The sequence below is a fragment of the Ammospiza caudacuta genome, chromosome 14, assembly GCF_027887145.1.
Source record: "Ammospiza caudacuta isolate bAmmCau1 chromosome 14, bAmmCau1.pri, whole genome shotgun sequence".
Taxonomy (NCBI): domain Eukaryota; kingdom Metazoa; phylum Chordata; class Aves; order Passeriformes; family Passerellidae; genus Ammospiza; species Ammospiza caudacuta.
In genome coordinates, this window is record NC_080606.1 from 13,048,725 (window position 1) to 13,071,108 (window position 22,384).

The following is a 22,384-nucleotide window of genomic DNA, read 5'->3' on the forward strand; positions in this document are numbered from 1 at the left end:
CTGTGAAGCCATTTCAGGACAGGCACTGAGCTGTTAAAACAGCTCCTATTAAGAGCTGGATCTTTTCATTCCAGTGCTTTGGGAGATGGCACCTCCCACGCTGCTAAGGACACCACCTTTCTGCTTCATTTTGCATTTGAAGTGCACTTCCCGGCTCCATTAACTTTAATAATTAATTCTATACATGGAAATTTTTCTTTAAATCATGCTCATAATGGCACTGATTATATATGGAAAAAAAAAAAAATCTGCAAGAGGGGAGCACATGCCTTCCCTGAAGTGAGCAGCATGTCTCATCCCTACCCGTATGGTTTAGTTTACAGGCTCATGTCAGAGAGCCAACTTCACACACAAACACAAAATAAAAGCAGGAACACAACTTTTGATCATCCTACATTGATGTTTACTCGTTTCCTGCAGCCCCAGGTGACAAATCTGTCCTTTATATACTGGAAGTCTCTTGTGCTATTAACAAAATCAACTGGACACTTAAAACTGATAGGAGGTCTCTGCATTGGTGGCTTGTACCAAACTAAGGAATAATAATTAGTGAGCAATTAGTTGTAAAATGATAAATATACATTCAGAAGTGTTTTTGTTTTCTGAGCAGAAATGCTCAAAACCAGGAGAATTTACAAGCAACTTTCTTACATATGAACACTTAGGCCAAGAAGGGAGATGCTGGAGCAGGCAGCAGCTCCGAACATAAGGGCTTTTGTTCCACCAATCTCAGAGCTCTGGAGAAGTTTTATTTTTATTTTTTTTTTCTTCATTTAACTCTGCTGGCCTGCCAGCTGGGTATGAGCCAGAAGGGTTATCCAGTCAGACCCTACTGCGATATATTTACAATGGTAGTGCATCTAAGGTTTGTTTATTTCAGGATTAAAATTCAAATGGCTAGAACCATTTAAATAATTAAAGGGCAATCAGAAAATGCCATGAAACCAAACAAATCAGGAAAAGTCATGGAAACCATCAGCAATATTTAATTCAGAAATTCTCTTTGTTAGGGAACTTTGCTGAAAGAAAACAGCTGGATGTAGTTCAACCCTCTAAATTAAAAACAATCTAACAAGGTCTATAGGGATAACTCTTTCAGCTACATATTGGAGACCAGATTCACTTCTACCAAGTAAAAGCAATAGCACTCAAAGCTAGAAAGGAAATTCCTCAGAACTGAGGTAGTTTCTAAGTATCAGCACATTTTCCAATTCCTCGCAAGGCAACTTAGCTATTTACAATCCATTTTTTCCCACACATAAATTTATAATTTTTTCAATTTTATGGTTCCATGATTTATTTTCTAAAGAAAAATAATCTAACCAGCATATCCCTAACTCTACTAACATCATGTTTTAATAAATAACTGGCTACTTCTAGTAAAATTAAGCCTCCAGGATTATTTATACCAGCCAAGAATACTTTGTCTTTATAGCTTTGCAGAAATTTGGTGTGAAAATAAAGTTGAGTATAATGCTGACCCTGAGCTAACAAGTAATTAATGCTTCAATATAAAAATAGAAAATTATCCTTTATGACACAAAGGTGGAATAGAGCAAACCTTTTCTCTCAGAATTGCTTTCCTGCCCAGATCCAGGCATCCAGCCAGACCTAAAGGCTATCCAAAGCAGGAAGAGACGTGCAGAATAACTTTTGAGTCTATCCAAAGACGTTGCTTTTGCTAAACTCTTTTAAAAATTATTTCATCTCTTTTCTTAAAAATATACATTTCTTTTATTCGTGAGTTGCTGTTCACCACAACATTGTTCCAACTCCAACAGCACAAGGAGAGAGAGGAAGGTGTCTCAGGTAGTGCTGAAAAGCCAGAGGTGCTGCGCATCAGATCCCAGGAGACCAAACACACCCAAAATGAGGCATCTTCAGCCCTGCCAGCTCCTGCCTCCATGTACCTGCAACAGTGCCTGCTCCTTCTCTTTTGCCCCCATGAGAGAGGAAACAAAACTCTTGCAAAAACAAACCCAACGCCTCCCCACCTGCCCTCCCACACAGGATTCCTTGGAACCAGAACTGAGAGCGTTAAACAATCAATCCAGCATTCAGCTAACAAACGTGCAGACAAGACACATGTTGGCATTTGGAGCTGTGAGACCACAAGCTGTTTCCAACTGAACAAGTTTAATGCCTCATTCCCTTGGGGATGCACGTTGGGAACTGACCCACAGGAGTTACAGCTGATTGCAAGGATCCCGGGGAGCAAAGGACAGCTCTTCTCAGCGTCTGCAGAATGGGAATTCTCTGTAGTCCCTTCCAATTGAACCAAACCTCCTGCAAAGCAAGCACAACCTGCTCCTGGCATGGATGCCCTAAGCAAACGGGGCCCTTGGCACGATGACCAGTTCTGCCTTCACCTTCCGTTTTACCGCATAATAAAGACAAATGACTTCCACTTCTCTCCAGATAAGGCAACTAACATAATGTGGATAAATGGGAAGTTAACTACATGAAACATTTTCTGCTTGTTGGGCAATTATTTTTTCCTCATAAGATAACATGATAAATAAAACTTGCTTCTGTACAGATATTTCTCATTTCAGAAACACATACTTGTTACAGGCCAAGAGAAGACCCTGGGGTTTTTGTTTTCGTAAGAAATACAGTAAAAGAAAAAAAAAAAAGTGATAAAGACACAAATGCAGAGCTAACTACAGGCTTGTATATACATTTTTGTTATCCACCTCTAACATGGATTCTTGGTGAACAGGATAGACTGGTACTTCCCATTCCTGTTATTCCCAGGATAGCAAGGGAAAAAAAAATAAATCAGTATCTTAAAACCAGTGGCAACATAGTAAAAACTGTACACTGTTGTCCATTAACTTAAAAAGCAAAGTCTCTAGATGGTATAAAAGTGAAAGCAGGTGCCTTCTACCTTTGATAATAAAAGTCTTTTCCCCTCCCCCTGTGCTGCACAATTATCTCCATTGTCTTTGCATGGCCAAGAACAAAAGGCTAAGGAGCAAGGCTGCTTGTGATAGACCACTTCTGGTGGCAGCAGCAGAAGTGTTCACGGTCTTGTCGCTCTTGTTGGAGCTGCCGGTGACCTCGGTGGCGTTGAACTCGAACTCGGGGGAGCACTGCTGGAGCTCGCAGCCGCTGCCGCTCTCCTCGCCGCTGCTCTCCTCACCTGGGGAAACAAACACACCTGCTGAGCTCTTCTGCTGTGCTGCTATGCTGCCTGCACAAGGCAGCAGGGGCAAAAGGAAAGTGTGGCAGTTCTGGTGTTCATGAGAGGTAAGTGTGGGTCGCCTGGTTAATGTGATTTTTGTGTGCAGTCATCTAGGCTGGGCAATGGGTGCAGCCTAGAAAGTCAATCACATCCTGGGCTGCACCCAAAGCACTGTGAGCAGCAGGTCAAGGAGGGGATTCACCCCCTTTACTCCACTCATGAGATCCCACATGGAGTTCTGCATCCAGCTCTGGGAACTCCAGCATAGAAAGGGTCTTCCAGAGGAAGACACAGAAATACTTAGAGGCTGGAACACCTTTTCTATGAGGACAGACTTAGAGGGTTGGGATTGTTGCATTAAGACAAGGGGTAATGGTTTTAAACTAAAATAAAGTAGATTTAGATTTGATATAAGGAAGAAATGCTTTTGTGATGAGGGTGGTGAAATGCTGTGGCACAGGCTGCTCAGAGAGGTGGTAGGTTCCCCATCTCTGGAAAGACTCAAGGTCAGGCTGTGGTTGGATGGGGCTCTGAGCAGCCTGATGTAGTAGATGATGTCCCAGCTCATTGCAGGGTGATGCAGTGATGACCTTTAAAGGCCCTTTCTAACCCAAACCACTCCATGGCATTGTGGGAGTACCCCTCCTCACACAGCCTGTCAGTGAGTCCAGTTTCCACCCTCCTCACTAACACGCTTACCCACAGCTGAAGCTTAACCAGCTACCCGTGCTAGCATGAAATCCAATTAAAAGGGAAGGAAGAAAGCAAAAGGCAAACGAGAGCAAACATACTTATGTCAATGAAGTCGACGTCGTTGCCGCTGTAGGCATTCTTCAGCTTGTTGGTCATCACCCGCAGGGCCATGATCTGCCGGCGAATCACCATGTCTGGCTTGGTAATGTCCACCTCAACCTCTGGGTTATTCACCTGACTTGCTAAACCATTTCCAGTCACTGCAAAGTCGTACCTGAAAAGAAAAGAAACCATTCCTGTTGATACCAGAGGTGCAGCATGGCAAGGTCCCGATGACACCATGGGAACTCTGCAGTGCCACCCCCGCTTTCAGTTGGGGTGACATTCTGAGCCCAACAGCATCCTTGCACATGCTACACCTCACACAGCCCTTCTTGCCCCATCTCCCCTCCCTGCAATCTCGGCAGCATGTGGAATGAAGCACTGTTTTCATTTACACTGTGCCACATGGGCAGGGGAATGACAATTTTCTCCCCAACTTGAAAAGGAAAGGAAGATCTGGGATTTATATTAATAATGGCTTTCAACAGCATAAATCAGCTCCCTGCAGGCTTCAGAGCAATACAAGGTGCTGAGATGCCTTGATGCCAGTGAGATGACACTTTTGGGAACACAACCTTAAAGACCATAGTTATCCCACGGAAACCTAGAGTAACTGTTGGAGGTAAGAGTGTCATTCTGACTTTAAGTAATGGACCTTAACCATCAAGCTCGGATATTAAATGTGTACTTTTCACCATGCAGACATGAGATGCAATTTCCCTAATAACCCCAGCAGGAGAAACATCTGTGATGCTGAAGATTAGATCCTGCAGCCCCATTCATCAGAGAAGGGGAGAGCCAAGATGCTCAGGTCCAGAAGGTGTACATGCTCAGGTCTGAACACTTGTACAAACTCCTGGTTTAAAAGAGAGACTGAGAAACAAAACCCAACAGAATGCATTTCCTGACACAGGTATTTGGAGTCTCATCTTATACAGCAGGGATAGGACATTGCCCTTTCCTCCAATTCCCTGACTTGCTAGAAAGATCAGTTCAACAGAAGAAAACATTACTTAGTTGTGATGTTTTCTCTCTCACAAGAGAGAGAAAAGCCTTTAGCACAGTCTACTGATCCTGGACACCAGGATGTTATCATACTCTGAAAAGCATGCTCAAACCCTGTCCTACGTATGGGAGTGACAATGACAATGATAAGTGGTGGTGACAGTTTTGTTATTATTTGTCATCAATATTATATGTTTCAAAGAAGTCTGAGATCAAAGTGTGGAAGACTACCAAACTTCTGCCTTATTGGAGTCAAGGAGAAAATAGTAAAGCAAATTATCTTGCTCAACCCACATAGGATATCCAGCCTGCCCCGTCTCCTTGCCAAGTCCTGCCAAATCTCCATCTCCCCTCAATACTGGTGCCCCTGCACACACTGGGGATATCTGCTATGAAAAGCCCATAGAGGCTGCTGATAAACAAGATTTCAGGAGGCAGAACCACTTCTTGTCACATACACCCAAAACATTGCCCTAGCAAAGTATGGCAGAGTTTTAGGCACACACAAAACAGTGCAAAAGTTATGAGGCCTGGCTTAGTGCTGTGTCCCAAAACTATCAAGGGCAGAACCTGCTTTTACTTAGAAAAACTGCTGGAAAACCCCAGACAACTGCTTTTTTGCCTTTTTTTTAATGGAACATCTTGGATTGTGCTTATTTCCTCAGTAAGCAAACAGAAAAAAAAGAAGAAACTTTTATTTCCAAAATAAAAATTAAACAGTTACATAAACCATATGACAAAAAAACGCTGGCTTACTCATGTGTTGGCAATTTCTTCCTTACAAGCAAAAAAAAAAAAAAAGAGCTTTGTAACTCTTTTTTCCATAGAAAGTGTGAATGAAACCACTGGCCCCCTTGTGCCACTGACCTCAGCAGTGGAGAAGGTCTCCACCCTCCATCACCCCTGCCCTTGCTCAACAAAGAAACCAGTTCCTGGTGCAAACACCAACTGGGGGCACTGGGGCAACAGCACAGTCAGACAACACAGCACCTCTGCTCTGTGGCTGGGATACAGATTTTGTACAGATCTCCCCAGTTCCATGAACAACTAGTAAGGGGCTTCAGTCCAAGGAGAGATGATCTATTTGGGTATCCACACTCTCCTCTAAAAGAAACCCCCATGTAGAGCTTGTAACTTTGGTGCTACATTCCAACTTTCCCATCTACAAAAACAAAAGGGATAATGGCAGCAGCCTGTCTTGGGCAAGCTGGGATCCCTCCTGTAGGAGAAAAGGGCTCAGGGAGAGGGATCAGGACACAGGGAAAGTCTGGGGTGAGAGGGAAAGGGTTAACCAGGGGCGGCAGCATCACCAAACCTGCTCTTGGCGCTTCCATTCCAGCATTCATTCTCATTGACAGTGCCTACAGACATCTCTTCATCATTGCAAATGTTGCCAGGGAGAGATGACCAAAATTTTTTGGCTTGTTTCAGCTTCTCTTTCACATCAGTAACCTATTAAATAAAATAAAAAAAGGAACACAAGACATAATCCAGAATACCAAACGCTCAGTAAAAGTGAAGTTGAGAAGGTTTTTTTCATCACAACAGACATGTACAGGCCAGATCTTCAGGCTGTGAGTTTTGATGGTTGATTTACTTTTTTAATACAAAATTAAACACTGCTCCTCAAACACATATTATTCATAAGCCAAGCTTTTAACACAGGCACTTCTCTGACATAGAAGCGCTGAGGTAATTAATGTCTAGAGCTATGGGCAGATTACACTCCTCAGAGAGTTTTAAGACAGCCAAGGAATATTAAGAAAGCCTATCAATTAAAAATGGTGAATTACACACTGCGGTACCCGAGAATGGAGCCCCTGTGTGGCACCAGCAGGAGCAGGCACTCACCAGTCGGTCCAGGCTCGTGCCAGCAGCGGTTGTGGGTCGCTCCTCGGGGTTGTAGGGTCGGAAACGAGCAGTGAAACCACCTTCAGAGACAGAGCGAGCAGTCCGGCCTTGGGCAAGTGTCTTTGGCTGGCCACATCCCTGGAAAACCTGTGTGAGAGAAGGAAAGGATTTTATGAACTAAGAGGTCACAAGAGCCTCCCTTTCCCAGGCTCTAAAGCAGCCCCCGCCCAAAATAACACATTAGCTTTATATATACTTGAAAAGGCATCCAAGAAAAAACATATTGACAAGAATAGGGAAATAAAACACATTAAATAAAAAAAATTCCAAGTGTCCTCTTGGCCCATTTACCTTCTGAGACACCTGCATGCTGTTCTCCTGCATGTTCATGATCGCATCTGAAATTTTCACATCAATGGGGTCCATGACAGACTCAATGTTGAAAGGGCCCTCCAGCCTCTCTGCTACCAGCAGCATCGAATCTAACACAGAGAGAGAAAACCAAAGGTTTGTAATGGAGGAGGATCTACCACACAGACAGAAAAACAAAGGTTTTTAATGGAGGAGCTTCAAGAATAAGAGTTAAGAAGGGTAACAGTTGGAGCACATGAACACTGACCACTGCAGTGTCACCTCTGACCAGCGCACATATCCAGGAAACATTCTGCTCAGTTCCCAGAGCCTACACCTTCACCAGGCTCTGAGAGGCTGCCAGCACCAAACCACAGGCTCATGAACATCAAAAGCCATCACAGCCTGCCAACAGCAGCCTATAATCAGCTCCTCCCATCAGAACAAGCATTACTAACACTCTCCTCTCCATGCTGGTTTATTAAAGGTTGCCTTGTGTCATTTGTTTTTCAAGACTTCTTTCAAAGCCATCAGCTTCCTCATGCTGGTCTTGAGCACAAGGCACCAACATGCAAGGGTCCAAGATAATCCTTGATACCATCTTTCCCTTTTGGAGAGCTACAGGCTTTTTCCTGCCTGGGGAAGTCAAGGGATTGCAACTCCTAGCACTACATGGACAATTTGCACAAGGGAGGGAGTCTGTGTGAGCAGGGTGAATGCTGTGCACTCATGATGTATTTGGCACATCTCTAAGCAAGGGGAGATAGAAAGTCTCTGAGCCAACACCAGGTCACTCCTCCTGTGCCGACCTGCACGTCCTCATCAAATGCATCATTAAACACAGCAGTTACTGGACCCTCCACTACTTCCTCTGGGAAATTATTACAGCCATTAAGGCTTTCCCCCTGCACTGCATTTAAGCCCTCTCTCTGGTTCTCCCCTTCAAGGTGTCTCCAGGAGTACACCTGGCACTGAGCTCTTGTCTCTTTTCACCCATCACAACCTTAATTTACTGTTAGCTTTCACTGCAGTCCCTCAAACCCAAAACATTTTCTGGTCTCTTCTCCTGCATCACTTCACGATGCTCTGCCACAAACTCATCTTTTTCCAGTTGCATTAATTCCTCAATTTTTCCTAGCCTGAGTGACAAGGACAGAACAGCCCCTCTGGCCCCAAGGAGCTCCTCCCTGCTCCTAAGATATGCCTGGTTCCTTCCATTAATGAGAAATGGGCGTTCCACACTCAGTCTATTCATCTTGCTCATGACATTCATCCTCCTCCTCAGTGCAGAAGGTACTTTGCACTAACAGAAAACTTCTGTGGGCTCTGGCTATCTGTTAAATCCCTATAAAGAAACTCTACATACTAAACAATTTATTAATAGCTCTGCCTGACTGCCCAAGTCATGTTAAATAAATTACCTTAAAAAAAGATGAAAAATATAAAACAAAGCTATTTGAGTATGTAAAGTTATTATCATTATTATTACAAACTACAACAAAACACAACAATTATAATAATAATAATCCAACACCAGAACACGCAATATGAATTGCAGATGACTTCCTAGCCTGTAAATCCACTTTTTAAAGAAAACACAATATTCCAAAGATTTACTGGGTGTTAGTTAAAGGACTATCATTCAATTAAGCCCCTCTCACTCACACAGCTCCACCAAGGTGTGGGTGTTTAGGGAGTGAGCTCTAGAGGAGCTGGTGGCCCCAGGAAAGGCCCTCACTCTGCAGGCACACACCACCAGCATCAGTGACAGAGCTCTTGCAGGGCATGGCTGGAATTTCACCATCAGGGACTACAAACAGGTCTGAACAAAATGCATTAAAAAAAAAGAAAGAAAAAAAAAAGAAAATAAAAAGGAAAAAAAAAAGGAAAAAAGAAGGAGACGGTAATAACAAATGAAACAAAGAGTCTTAGACTGTATTGTGGTGGGCTCCAATAAAGTGATGCTTCAAATCTCTGAGTAATGACTGCTAGCATGAATATACCATTGTGCCGGAGGAGAGAAAAATGCTTTTGATGTGCTACCAAATGGAGACTTTTGTAAACAAGTGGAGCACAACTTAAATGTGTTCATCATTGTCAAAGCTTTTGGGGTTTTTCACGCGCCTAAAGAACATCCCAGTGCAGTGTGCAGGAAGCCGCTCATTTCAAATAAAAATATTATGAGTAGACAGATAATAAAACCCACAAAATGCATAGTTTAAAAAAAAAAAAAAAAAAAGAAGAAAAAGAAAAATCATTCCATTTTGTAACTACTTAATTCTCTGAGTGGCCAGGAAAGGCCACAGATCAATAAAGTGTTTGTGAAAGACTGAAAGGAAACATAAACCCCAATTCTTCTGGCTGTTTGGCATCTTTGTAAACTTTGAGCCGGGCAGGCCATCCACAAGACCATGGGAATGTAGAGCGAATTGGGCCCTTTGTTAGCAGGGGTGCCATGGCGTTCCATGTATCACAGCCCAGGAATGCAGCCTCTGCTTTGACTGCCCAGAGAGAAAATGCATTCGGCCTCCAGCAGAGCTGCCAAAGCTGGCGAGAAAAGATAAGGAAAGGAGTAATTGGAGTTGGGATTGATACTGGCAAGGAACACTAAACGAAATAAACTTTCATTAGAAAGGGGTGGGGAGGAGCAAGGGCTGAGAGTGGGGGGGCTCTGCCTCATCCACAGTTTTGATTTTGGAGGCATCCTGCAAACTTTTACCTCCCAGCAGGAGCGGGCTGGTGTCCCCAGAGCAGTGGTGGCCAGCAGTGGTTCCCTGTGCAGCCCCCAGTGACGTTGCCAAGGCTGGCTGCGGTTCAGGGCACCGCCAGCACCGCTGCCCGCAGGAGGGGAGCTCCTGCCCCAGCCCCAGGAGCCAACCTTCCGAGCAACCCAGCTCGCAGAAAAAGATTCTCCATTATGGGGAGCAGACAGGGGTTGATTACAAATAACAATTATTTGCCCCAGCTCTCGTGCAAAGTAAATGATATTTATAAGCCATGGTGAGATGGCTCAGCTTTGCTTCACCAAAATCCCCAACTCTGGCAGAGAGAAAAATGTATCCCAGTCGTGTATTACAAAGACACAGCACGAAAAAGATTGTCTCTCCTCCCTGTGATGGGGAGATAGAAGTGGATTTAGGTGAAAAAAAAAACCAACCAAGACACACCATCTAGCACCATCCCTTAAAGACCCTTTTCCTCTTGCATACATTTGTCCTTGCTACTGGCATTGAGACAATCCCTGGCAACAAAGCACCTCGCTCTCATGAAGGAAAGCAATTCTTTCTCATTGTGCCACCAATAATCAGAAACCCACATCTTCAGCCTCACTGTCTGACTTGAAGAACAAAAGGCAGTTTTCAGTCTTAACCCCAAGATCTGATTTAAAAGGGGAAGGAAGGAGGGGGAAGACCTTGACCATTCATTAACAACAATCTTTTTTTTTTAGCAGGGTGGGGGAAAAATTCTTTGCACACAAAGTAGTACTCCAGATATGTATATGGAGCCTGAATTCGACATCTTTGAGCAGAGTAAACCTTTGTGGAGAAAAAAAAAATCATGAAAAGGCACTGGAGATTAACACTGTTCATTCAGGAAGGCTCCAACCCCCCAACAGCCTGTTTGAAACAAAGTATACCCCTGTCTAATTGGTGTACAATTGTGTCAGGAATAGAGGGAGAAATAATTTAGATAGTTAAAGGGGAGAAAAGAGTACAATTCGGTCATTATTTCATACTCCTCAGCTTTAAATGGTACTTTGGAGAAATAAGGAATTACAAAGTCTTCTTGTCTCAAAAAACCTACAAACTTTACATCCCAGCTTTACATAATTGACTTACTTATAGACCCACTTGCACACACAAATGAGCATTTCACATTCATATAGACTTGCAGCACTTGCTACAAGTTCTCTGATTTAACTATTTTTAAATTGATAGGTTCAAAATCTGCTTTTGACTCGTAATAAATCATTACCATAACCTGACACTTAAACCCACAAGGCAAAATCTCATTGAGACCATGGAGGTGGGATTTGGGGATTTTGTGACATGGTTTGGGGGAAATTTTTTTGGGTGTTATTTCTTTAATTACTTAAACCTTTAACCACACACAGAAGATATTTGTGGCATATGCCCTGCCCTAAACATCAGATATATTTAATTTAATTGTCTCAAGTGGCAAACTGAGAGAGAAACCAAAGTCTGGAACATAACCAACACCTGCTCATTTATTAACTTGTCTAAAGAAAGTACAGCTTAAGTTTTCTGTATCTGTACTCCACTGCAACCATCAACGAAGAATGCAGGAATCAAGCAAATGCTGCCAATAAATGTAACAAAGCTTAACACCACACTTAAGTAATGAGTGGGCAAGAAGCCCTTTGGGGAGGAAGCACTGCAAGAAGCAAGCTTTGCTTCCAACCTGGAATCACATGTATTTATTTTGTCTTGTTTAATAATCTTAATTATTGTATGCAGTCCCTGATCAGTCTCGTGTGACAGGGCTCGCCGGCTTCCCCCGAGGCTCGTTTTTAGCTGCATACCACCTACAGCAATTAGCTGCTTGTGCTTTTGTCTGTTTTCTGGCATTATGCCCTTCCCTTTCATGGGATTCTTCTTTTCTACTTGGACTAGATGTTTGCAAGTCTCCTGGCTTTGAGCTATTTCAGCAACAATTGTAGTTGAAATACTTAATATTCTCATGAGAAAGACGGCTGAGAGGACTGGGGGGCTGGGGTGTCAGCCTCCCAGAGAATGACTTGGAAACCCAACTTAGTGTCACATTTAGCTCCCTATATGGAATACACACACACAAAAATGCCCTCTGAAAATAACCCTGCACACATTCAGTTGACATGGGCAGCAAAGTGAAAATCCAGTGCACAAAACAGAGGAAAACAAGTTCTAAGACATAAATAAGACATAAATGGAGTCTGAAATGTCAGCTAGCAGCAATTTCCTTTTTTTTTTTTTTTTTTTAATCTTGCAACTTAGTGAAATATTTTCTTTCTAACTTTCTTTTTTTTCCATGAGTGGAATGGAAGAGCACCATAGCCCTTTCAGTAGCAGCAGATACTTTACATGTGCACTTCATCACACATTAACTAGAGGGAAGCGACTGCTCCCAAAGGATGCTCAATCACAGATAAATCAAACCTCCTAGAAAAGCAGCACAAATGAAAACATTTAACATTATCTATTGCCTGTGCCCCAAAATGTGATGCACTGCCAATTCTGACAAGCCTTGACCCAAGGTAGAATTTAACATTTCAGTCTAAATTTTATGTATTGAATGATAGATACTGTGTGTAAGCACAGAAGAGAAATAACAAACAGGATGAAGAGGATGGCAAAAGCACTAGCACAGTTTCATACAAGACCTGCTGACATTGCAAAAGGATGGTGGCCAAGCACCAAATGAGCTGTTTAAAAACAGATTCAGACATGTCCCATTCAATTTTTTAGTGTAAAATCCCGGCCTACAGCTTTTCCCAAAGCTCTTCATGGCTGGCAAGGAGACTCCCAGGCTGCTGAAGGAGAAAACTGACTTCAGGAAGGCCAGCTGTATGGTGACAACAAGGTGTAAGTAGCATAGAAAAACCAGCTTGCACACACATGCTTGATCCAGCAAGAAAAAACATTCTGAGCCTACAAGCCCACGCCACTTCCATCCTCCTAAAGCTTGCTGCAACAAAAGTCACTGGCACGACATTCTCATTTATTTGGAGGTTAATGTGAATGGCAAAAGTTGTGCTGTGCTCAGAAGTCTGGAAGGAAAAGATACTCATCACAGATATCTGAAAAACCTACAGCTCAGCACAGCCACTCACAATGCTATTCAGGTGAGAGACACACTACCAGTGCAGTTTTAACCCATACTGCCTTACCCATAAAGATATTCCACTCGGCATCCAAGTCCCCTTGGTTGGCCAAGCAGCCTCTCATGACATTGAAGCAGTAGTTGTAGCAGGGCTTCACTGACACCAGGCCCCGGCAGTGTGGGCAGTACATCATTTTCAGCAGCGCCCGCGTTCCCTGTGGTGTGGGGTTCACCTTTACCAGAGAAAAAAGATAAAAGAACAAGAAAATTAGGCCTCAGTCACTAAAGCAAAAAAACCCCACACATTTACCCCAAGGTGCATGGGACAGAGCTGCGCAGAAGAGATGCAGTGGGGTCAGGCATCATTGTCTGGTCCCTGCGTATGTGCTCCAGATGAAGGGGTCCGGGTCACCTCCTCGGGTGTATCTGTCACTCCAGGGGACACAGACAGCCCCCATCTCTGCAAAACATTATTTGCACCATGTAGGACACCCTGTAGGATGTGGGACCCCTCCCAGGGCTGCAAGAACAGGCACTCCAAGGGGATAGGCAGCACTCTGGCTCAGGGAAGGCAGCAAAATGCACCCAAGTCAAAAGATGTCACACAAAGCTGCACTCTCTGAGCCCTGCTGCAAATACATGCTGAAGATGATGATGCTGGGATTTTTCAGGAAAAAGTGGGATGTCAAGATGGGATGTCTGACATGATCCCTGCACCAAACCCACCAGGAGCATGCCCTCCTCCTCAGCGGGGCTGTGGCTCTTCCTGGACAATCGCCCAGCAGGGCTCTGCAGCACAGAGACCAGCTCCTTTATATCACATTCAAGTCCCTCAACACAGCATTTACATGACAGATACCGGGTTCATTTACACTCAGCACTCATCACGCTCACTAACACCATTCCCCACACCCCAAGGAGGTGGCAGCTACAACCCTGCAGCTGAGGACAAGCTGGAAGGACCCTCAAAGCCTCGGTGCAGCTGCTGGGCGTGCGAGTGGAGCTGTCTGCAGCAGGCACGTCACCCCTGAGCCCTCAGCAGGGCTGTTTTCCAAAGTGACTCATGATCATTCATGTTTGATTCACCCTCTGGCCCAGCTTCAAAACATTCATTGAAACCATCTCCATCCAGCCAGTCCAAGGAGCATTAGCTCCATCCCAACCACATGGTGGGTCCATCTAAAGTGTTGAACAGAGAAGCTCCCTCAAGAGCAAGTTTAAGTGTTAACTAGCCACAGATGAAAATAGAAAATTAAGATGGAATCAGAGATTCCCTGACAAAGCAGAAGTGGTGTCTGATGTTTTAAACAATGTACCTGAGACTCCTTGTAAGGCATTTAGGGAAGTGCTCTAAAGAGGCTGTGATCCAAGACTGTGCTGGAGGAGACACAACACCCCTGAGAAAAAGCACAGTCCCTCAACACAAACAGCTGGAGATGTGGATGGCCTTCAGGTGCTGGAGGTCTGGAAACTAACTTCACAGCAGAGGACAATAGGACAAAGTGGAGATGAATGCACATGAGGAAGATCTGGTACCACACATATGCTGAGGACCTTACTATTGCCCACCTCAGTGCGAGGACTATGGAGAAACTAAACCTAATCTTCTGGTGCAAAACCTTGTTGACAGCCCATGAAACTAGGAGGCAACAGATTTTAACAAAAACAAACCAGAAAAAAAAAAAAGCATTACATAATGAAGCTAGCTTTGTTAGTAACATCAGCAAAATTTTAAACCCTCTTTTCTTAGGGAAAGAGATTACAGATAAAGATCTGCTGTGCTTCTGACAACTCAAACCCATGGTTTCTCTTCAGCAGGCAAGTGAACTGGTTAGAGACAGAAGGACAGTTTTCTGCAGTTGGTGTAGCTCAGCACTGGATTTTGGCTGGCCAGCAATGTTCATCAGACAGCACTGCACCCTTCTTTTGTCCACAAAGAGCCTGGATGGCTGAGGAAAAGGAGAACCCATATAGAAAGCTGTTTGTGGTGGCTGTGGAATCTGATTCAGATGCTCCAGAGCATATACACATTCTTTATTTTATACATATATATATCTATATATATATTTGGAAGGCACAGTGGGAGCAGGAGCCCCAGCAGAAGGCTCCCTATTGGGACAGCATGGCTTTAAAGGAGAGCTGGATCAAATACTAAGAGCTTAAGCAACAGAAACCAGCTAAATCAGATGATTTATAGTTGGAAAACTGGAAACAGACAAATGTAAAGGTATCATCTGCTATCCAGATGGTGCAGTCCTTGCACAACAAAAAAGTGGCAGGGGGAACTAAATAACATCTCGCACCCAGAGACAAGAGCTCTGAAGGACGCTCAAGTTTAGTAGTTTAGTTGTTTCTCTGATAAAAATCCCTTCCTGTGTTACTTAGCAGGGAGTGACAGGACCTCCATGATAAGTCCAGAGGCTTATCAGTTGATCCTGGCCATTCTAGCATTGCTATCCCTCAAAGGAGTGCTCTGCATCCTCCTTGGGAAGAAAAATTAGGAAAATGTTGACAGCACGAGCCAGGTGCTAGAGCAGTTTGAACTGGAATGAGGAGCAGGAGGATGCTCCAACCCTATTGTGGAAAGCTGCAGCTTTATGGAAGGGATTGCATGGCAGCATGCTGCACAAAGCCCCCCACAGAGTCATGACCCAGGAGGCCCCTTCCCAACTTAGGTTCCCACCTCATCCCACATGCTGTGCAGCCCCACAGCATCCCCCCTTTGATATTCCATAGGGGTTGATCTTTATGAATCCCAGCAGATGCAGGGGAAACTGAAGCTGCTTTCCTGCATTCCACAGCAGGCAATATGCATTGGTCACTTGGATCAGGTCCTTTGAGCAAAGATACAGGAAGATTTTAAAGCAAGCGAGGTTTCGCTTCCTTCCCCGCATAGGTTTGAGTCCTGCACGGAGCTGAGCAGAGCGTGATCACAAAGGGGTGATGGAAAAGACAAACCCCAGCCTGCACAGACTGCCAAACTGAGCCCTGCCAGTAATGGATGTAACCCACAGGGAAGCTGTTAGTGTGCAATACAGTTGCAGGCAAAGAGGAAGACAATGGGCAAATTCATCAGTCTAGAATTGGTGTTTTATCATGTCAAAAAGCAACAGGAAGGCACAATCAGAGATCACTCACAGAGAGAGTTGTGGGGAAGCCTATGAGCAATTGCATCTCCTTACAACAGTGATAAATGCTTAACTGCTTGAGTATCACTGCAAGAGAACCTTAACCCCTGGCACGGGGCCTGTACCCAGTGCAGACCAGCTCTGGCTCTGTCAGGGGGGTGTGCCATATGTTGCACTGGCAATTCTTCACAAGCTTTTAATGTTGGCCCTGCCACGCCAGGTGCAAGCTCTTAAAACGCCATTGTATGTAACAGTAAACCCAGATATGCTTTGTTCTGTGCTTGTGTTTATCTTGGAAAGCAACTCAAGTTCATTCAAACTGTACTCTAGAATGACCCTCAAAACCAAGTAATCTCCTTTCTAATAAAGCAGAGTACCAAAGAAAGCTTTATTTGCTGGAGGGGATTTACTCTGGTAGATTTGAGCCCAGGTAGTAGTAGCTGCAGTGCACATACCCTGTAAAAGCTTCTGATAGAAGTAAATGCACTCCGGTCCCTTCCCTTTTATCTTGTAAAATTTATTTCCTTTCCATGGCGTTGCACACCAGTGCAGCAATCCATCACCCTGCGGTTTCATCATGTAAATTACAATTTGTCCATATCTATACGCTTTGTCAAATGTGAAGATTAAAAGCTGCTAACAGATGTGTTTTGGCACTAATCTTCCTATCAAACTTGCTCCTTAAAAATACAGATATGCACACAATTCACAAAAATTAAGTGAAAAGCAAACAACTCAGAGCTTAATGCAAACATTTCATATCACATTTGTTGGGGTAACATCCCAACTTACATTGACTGGTAAAGGTAAAATCATGTTCCTGTAAAAATGACATGCTCTTGGCATAATAAAATCTGTTTTTTCTTGGTACCTTGTCATACCCGTCCCAGTTCAGAGTTTCACATGAGGGAAACTGTTACACCCTTAGCCTTTTCCAACTTGCTGGCAATTGCAGCTGCATGCATTCCTCTGGTAGAAACATCACCACTAAAGTACACACCTAAGGAGTGCAATGCCTTATTCACAGGCTACCACAAAACCACCAAAACTCAAGATAAACTGATCTGTGCAAGCAGATAAAGTTCAGAGAAGCAACCAGATTCTTTTTCAACTCCTTCCCAAGGCAAAGAATAGCTGAAGAAGGATGACAGAACTCCAACCATGGACAGTCCTGCAGGGAGCTCCCACAGCTGTCAGACAGCCAGGGCTACATTAATTCTCTCATTCTACCCTCAAGTTAACATTAAGAATGTTAATAATAACATTTAAAATCCTGTCAGCTTTAATAACTATTTATAATAACATTGATAACTCAGGCTTTCTTATTTTCCACATTTGCACAACAACAGTTGCCATGCCAGCAGCACAGCTGCCAGAAAACAAAAATCCAAAAATTTGAAAATAAATGTGATAAAATTACTTTTGTTTCATACCGTGTTTATTTGCCAAAAGAAAAAAAAAAAAAAAAAAAAGAAAAAATGACAGCAATACTGGCTAAAAGACTGAAATAGTAACTTCCCAGTGACATGGAAAGATGATTTCAAAAGCATACTCTGAAGCTGCCTGCGAGATGCTCTAAGGTGAGCAGTCATCAAGTGAGTTGTCATCAATTTTGAGACCAACACAAGCCTACTTGCATCATTTTTTCCTTCTCTCAGTGTTGTGCAAGAACCCACAAGAACATCATCTTGGCACACACTGGTCCTGACGTTCAGCTCACTGTGAAGCAGAACATCACTTGGGAGGCTGCTTTGCTTCCCCACCCCAAATATTCCAATGAAAGTGTTTTGGAATTAACTACACATTTAACCAATTTTGCTGGCCTGGTGTTAGAACATTAATAATTTAGACAGCATCTGGTTCAACCACAGATTAAGGCCCCTGAGGTCTTGCATAAGGGAATACATTTAGGAGTAATCTTGGGAACTGCATGACTCTGTGTCTCAACACTTGCTACCCATGGCAGCGTCTGCTGCGGCGTTATCTCGTGTGAGGAGAAGTTCAAGAGTACATTTCTGCTCAGTTCCCTGCTCACAGTGTGCTCCCCCCACTCCACAAATGACAGTGCCAAGAGGAAAAGCAGAGCTCCTGAGAGCCACAGCACCAGGCACTCGAGCCGCTGTTTAACATCCACATGCTTGTCCTCCCCAGCAGCAGCCCCAGCCCATGAGGGGCATGGGGGACCTCAGGGTGCCAGCCAGGTGGATGCCTCTCCCTCTGAACACTTACAGAGGCTCTGCATCTCCTGTTAATGGTGCCCTTGGGACCAAAGGGCCTTTACATCAAGCTTGTTCTCTGCAGGAACAAGCCTCTCCCTGCCTGGATCATGAGGAGTGTTCCGCTTGCTTTAATAACTACAGCAGCAGGGATATTTATCCCAGCATCTACAACCAAAACCATCCTTAATTATCCTTCACATTGTTTTCAAAAATAGCAGCAGAACCACAGTGCAGGGCAAAGAAAGAAAAAGCGAAAACCATGCCAGTGGACTGGAGTACTCCTGCATGACACCATCTACTCCAAATCCAGAGTCCTACCCAGGCACTCCCAGCCCTAAATCTGAGCTGACTGCTGCTCCAGCATGCTTTGAAGGCCTAGCACAGGCCCTCAGATGGCTGGAACTGAGGCAGATGCAGTCACATTCTTGGCAGGTCTTCTCAGGGTCATCTTTGATGTGGAGAAGTGCTTGGTATTGTTTTTTGCATTGATGCTTGCCCCTGGTATGTGGAAGGAAATGTCCTTGTGCAGGGCAGCCCCTTGGTGTGGCCTCAGAGCTTGCAACCTGCTGCCAGGAGAGCACTGCCCCTCTGGAGGTCCCTCTGCTACACAATAAAGGGCTCCTTAGCTCCTCTGGCTGTTTCTTAGTTACCCACACAGCAGAAGTGCTGCCCTCCTGTCCCTTCCCCATGCATGCAAGCAGCATATTCCATTTCTGTCACTTCCCTGGCAAGGCTGGCTCTTGCCTAAGCAAGATATTGCAGCCCTCGGATATAGGAACATGAAATTCCTTCTGAAAGAGGATTACAGCCACATTCCCCTAAAGTCAAACCAAGGGCAAAAACTGCACAGAGGGAAGTCGGATCTCTGACTAAACTTTTAGATCCTCCAATGGTATTTACTAGGGGTACAACTTTTACCAAAACCAGATCTTGGTGCCCTGCTATTTGTGATGACACAGGCCTTAATTCTTATCTATTCATTGTTTGATTATTTTCATCACTGCTTCTCCTAAGCCAATGGCTGGTCCACATTCACCACCCATGCCAAAAATGACACAAGCCATAGTTCAATTTGCTCATGCAGACCAGCAGGTCAACCAACAGCCCAACTCGTGTTCCACAGGGGCCTCATTCAAGATAAGGGTAAAAAGCCACTGGACTCCCACTCCAGCTTTGGAGTACCTGTGGGAAGGCAATCACCTGTCCCCCTCGGCAATTCTCTTCATTATCAGTTTGAAGAAAATTCCCTCCTTGGCTGCTACCATTACCCTTCATTAGGGCAGAAATGCCAATACAAAGAAAGCTAACCTCCTCCACCCACTGGGACATCTCCAGCAGCCTCCTCCTGGTTGCTAATGTCACCAGAGGAGGAAGTAGGTGCAATCCTCATATGAAACTGCATTATTTCATATGGCTCATAACTGTGCTTCGAAGCTAAACACGATATCTTGCATAGAACATTCAAGGTGCTGCCTTTCCCAGGGCTCACAAGGATAGGCTGGAAGACCCTGCCCAGCAGCCCAGATGCTTTGGTGGCAGTTTTATCTCACGTGGCTTTCAGCACACAAATGCTTGGTTGAGGAGGTGATTTGAGAGCCTCCTGAGCTCCCAGAAGTTCTGCCTCCAATTACAGGACACAGGAGGGAAAAGTAGTAAAAGAATGCCAAAACAACAGTTTATCAGAATAAATTTCCTGGGGAGCTCCAGAAAACTCTCACCACCACTGCAAGCGCAGAATGTCACATCCACACATTCTGCAGAGAAATGGTGACACAGAGGGGTTCAATGCTGGGTGTCTGCATGCTTCAGCCTTTGTGTGCCTCTGCTGCTGACCTCCAGCCAGACCTGCCCTCCCAGCTCCTCCTGACCCTACAAAATGCTCTCAGGGAGCCTAGCCCTTGATTCCACGTCTTCCCTCCAAACAAGGACCCTCACCCCACACCTGTAGCTGACCTGTACCCTACAAGCCCCAGAGCACTTCACCCTCAAAGGTGTCATGACCCTCGACCAGGCTGTGGGTTTAATGACACGAAATTATGGGAACATCTCAGCAGCCTGAGAAGTGCCCAGTTGCAGGTTCTCATCCTTTTTCAGTCACTCATGGCTCGGCCTTGTATTTGCTCCTTTTCTCCAGCCCTGGCCAGGGCAGGAAATGTCACTGCTGGCAGCAATTTAACCTGGCTGACTTCAGTGCTTGCCCAGGGTGAGTAGCAGGAGGGTGATCAGGGGACAGGCAGATTTCCATCTCCCAAAGGCAGGGGCAGGGAGGTCAGGGAGAAAGCACCCAGCACCAGCACAGGACAGAGGGAAGCACTGGAGGCCCCCAGCCCCTTGCAGCCAACCTCAGAGGCAGGGCACATCTCTAACAGGCAGAAACAGCACCCTGTACAGATCTGCTGTTCACAACAGATCTAGAAAATATTGTACTTTTTGGGTCCAAAGAAGGGAATTTGAGCGGTGAACACTTGAGCAGCAAAACTGTGGGGTTTAAACAGTTTGAAAAAAGTCTGTGCTTTCTCTCTCTTGTGTATTTCAGTGCACTGGTACAGGTTTTGATCCATTCAAGGCTGAATTTAAAGTTCTTTTCTAGCATTCTGGCTCAGAAATCAAGCATACTTGCAGCTTTTCAATATTCTTTCTTCTTTTACCCCTTTATTCCCAAACTCACACAAGAACAATATCCTTCTAAATGCAACTCCCTAGTGAAGATGTAAAAATATCTGTGATCATTAAAAAGCCATCAAGTCCAATGCACTGCAGAGTGCTCTTTGCTGTCCTGATAGAATCCCAGGAAAGTACACAGCTGGGCCTTGCAGTAGTTTGTATTTCTCCTGAAGATTTTCAATTAAACATTTTTAACCTACTTGTCACAAAGCACATTAGAAGTAAAAGTAATTTGCATTCCTTTTTTCATGAAGACGAATGAAGATTTATCCCCCAAGTTAATCCGTGGTATAAGCAGTCATTCCACTACAACTCCTGAGTAAAAATAATAAGGAAGAAAAGTCAATGGAGTCATTACATAAAGCTGAGCAAAGCCAGGCTAATCTATATGTAATGTGGAAAGCCCCAAAACACAACCACAGAGCAGCAGGCATAAAAACATCAGCTTTTAAACTCACATCTAGGATTTCCCATTGTGTCTTGCAGAAACACCATGTTAGATTCCCACTGAACGAGATTAAAACACTACAGGAAATATTATTATTCCTTCTACTGCTAAAGATAGGTATTCAAGAGCAGGGACTTTTGTTACTGCTTGGAAAAGTCAATCTGTGGCAGGATTTCCAGTGCAACTTGTGAAATTGAAATGGAAAGTAGAGCAACTGTGATTGTCCACAGCACATGAGCTATGCTTGCAGCTGCGTGGGACTCTGGGTAGCTTTGCACACTCAAGCAATTAATTCTAGGGTTGAAGGCAACTCTACACTCAAGGATCTTCAAAAGGGAAAGAGAAATCACAATGCCACCTCGGGTTCACAACTGATTCGTAACAGATGCAGGGACCGCAGCCCTTGTGGTTCCGTGTCAAGTCTGGAGACGTTTTGATGAATTCTGAGCAGATGGAGCATAAACACAATCCCTCACCCATGCACGTTTACTGCCCATCAGTAATTGCACTGTACAGGGGCTTAATGGCCAGACCTCCCACCCAAATATTTCATCCACAGTCTACAGCAGTGAAAACCCCATGCCCCGACCACAAGAGCTGCCACACAGCCACAAAACAAGGGCCAACAAATCTGAAACCCCAACCAAGAGTCAGTAGCCTTGGCCAGTGGACTGGCACAGAGACTTCATCTGCCACCACCCCTCCCTCCCACCAGGACAGCATCCCTGAGCCTGAAAGGTTTTGTGATCTCCTAAGAGTGACCCCATGTGTCACACACAGAGCTCCACACATCCAGCCTCAACCAGCAGCACATCAGTCTACCTTAAGAGCAATCTCTGCTAGGTGGGTATCAAGGTGTCCAAGAACCTATACCAGTCACTGCTAACTTGCAACTCACTCCTGGAGTCTGGGTATT

General features: G+C 44.5%; 1 protein-coding gene across 1 annotated transcript in view; it reads right to left on the bottom strand.

Annotated features, from left to right (window-relative positions):
- Positions 1-953: 953 nt before the first annotated feature.
- Positions 954-22,384, bottom strand: part of GPC4 (glypican 4) — a 67,970-nt gene continuing 46,539 nt past the window's right edge. Inside the window, exons 4-9 of the mRNA XM_058813831.1 lie at positions 13,077-13,242; positions 7,190-7,320; positions 6,839-6,985; positions 6,303-6,439; positions 3,979-4,154; positions 954-3,145 (exon numbers count right to left, since the gene is read on the bottom strand). Coding sequence (XP_058669814.1) covers positions 2,934-3,145; positions 3,979-4,154; positions 6,303-6,439; positions 6,839-6,985; positions 7,190-7,320; positions 13,077-13,242 — 969 coding nt within the window. The 3' untranslated portion in view covers positions 954-2,933. The remainder of the gene's footprint in view (positions 3,146-3,978; positions 4,155-6,302; positions 6,440-6,838; positions 6,986-7,189; positions 7,321-13,076; positions 13,243-22,384) is intronic.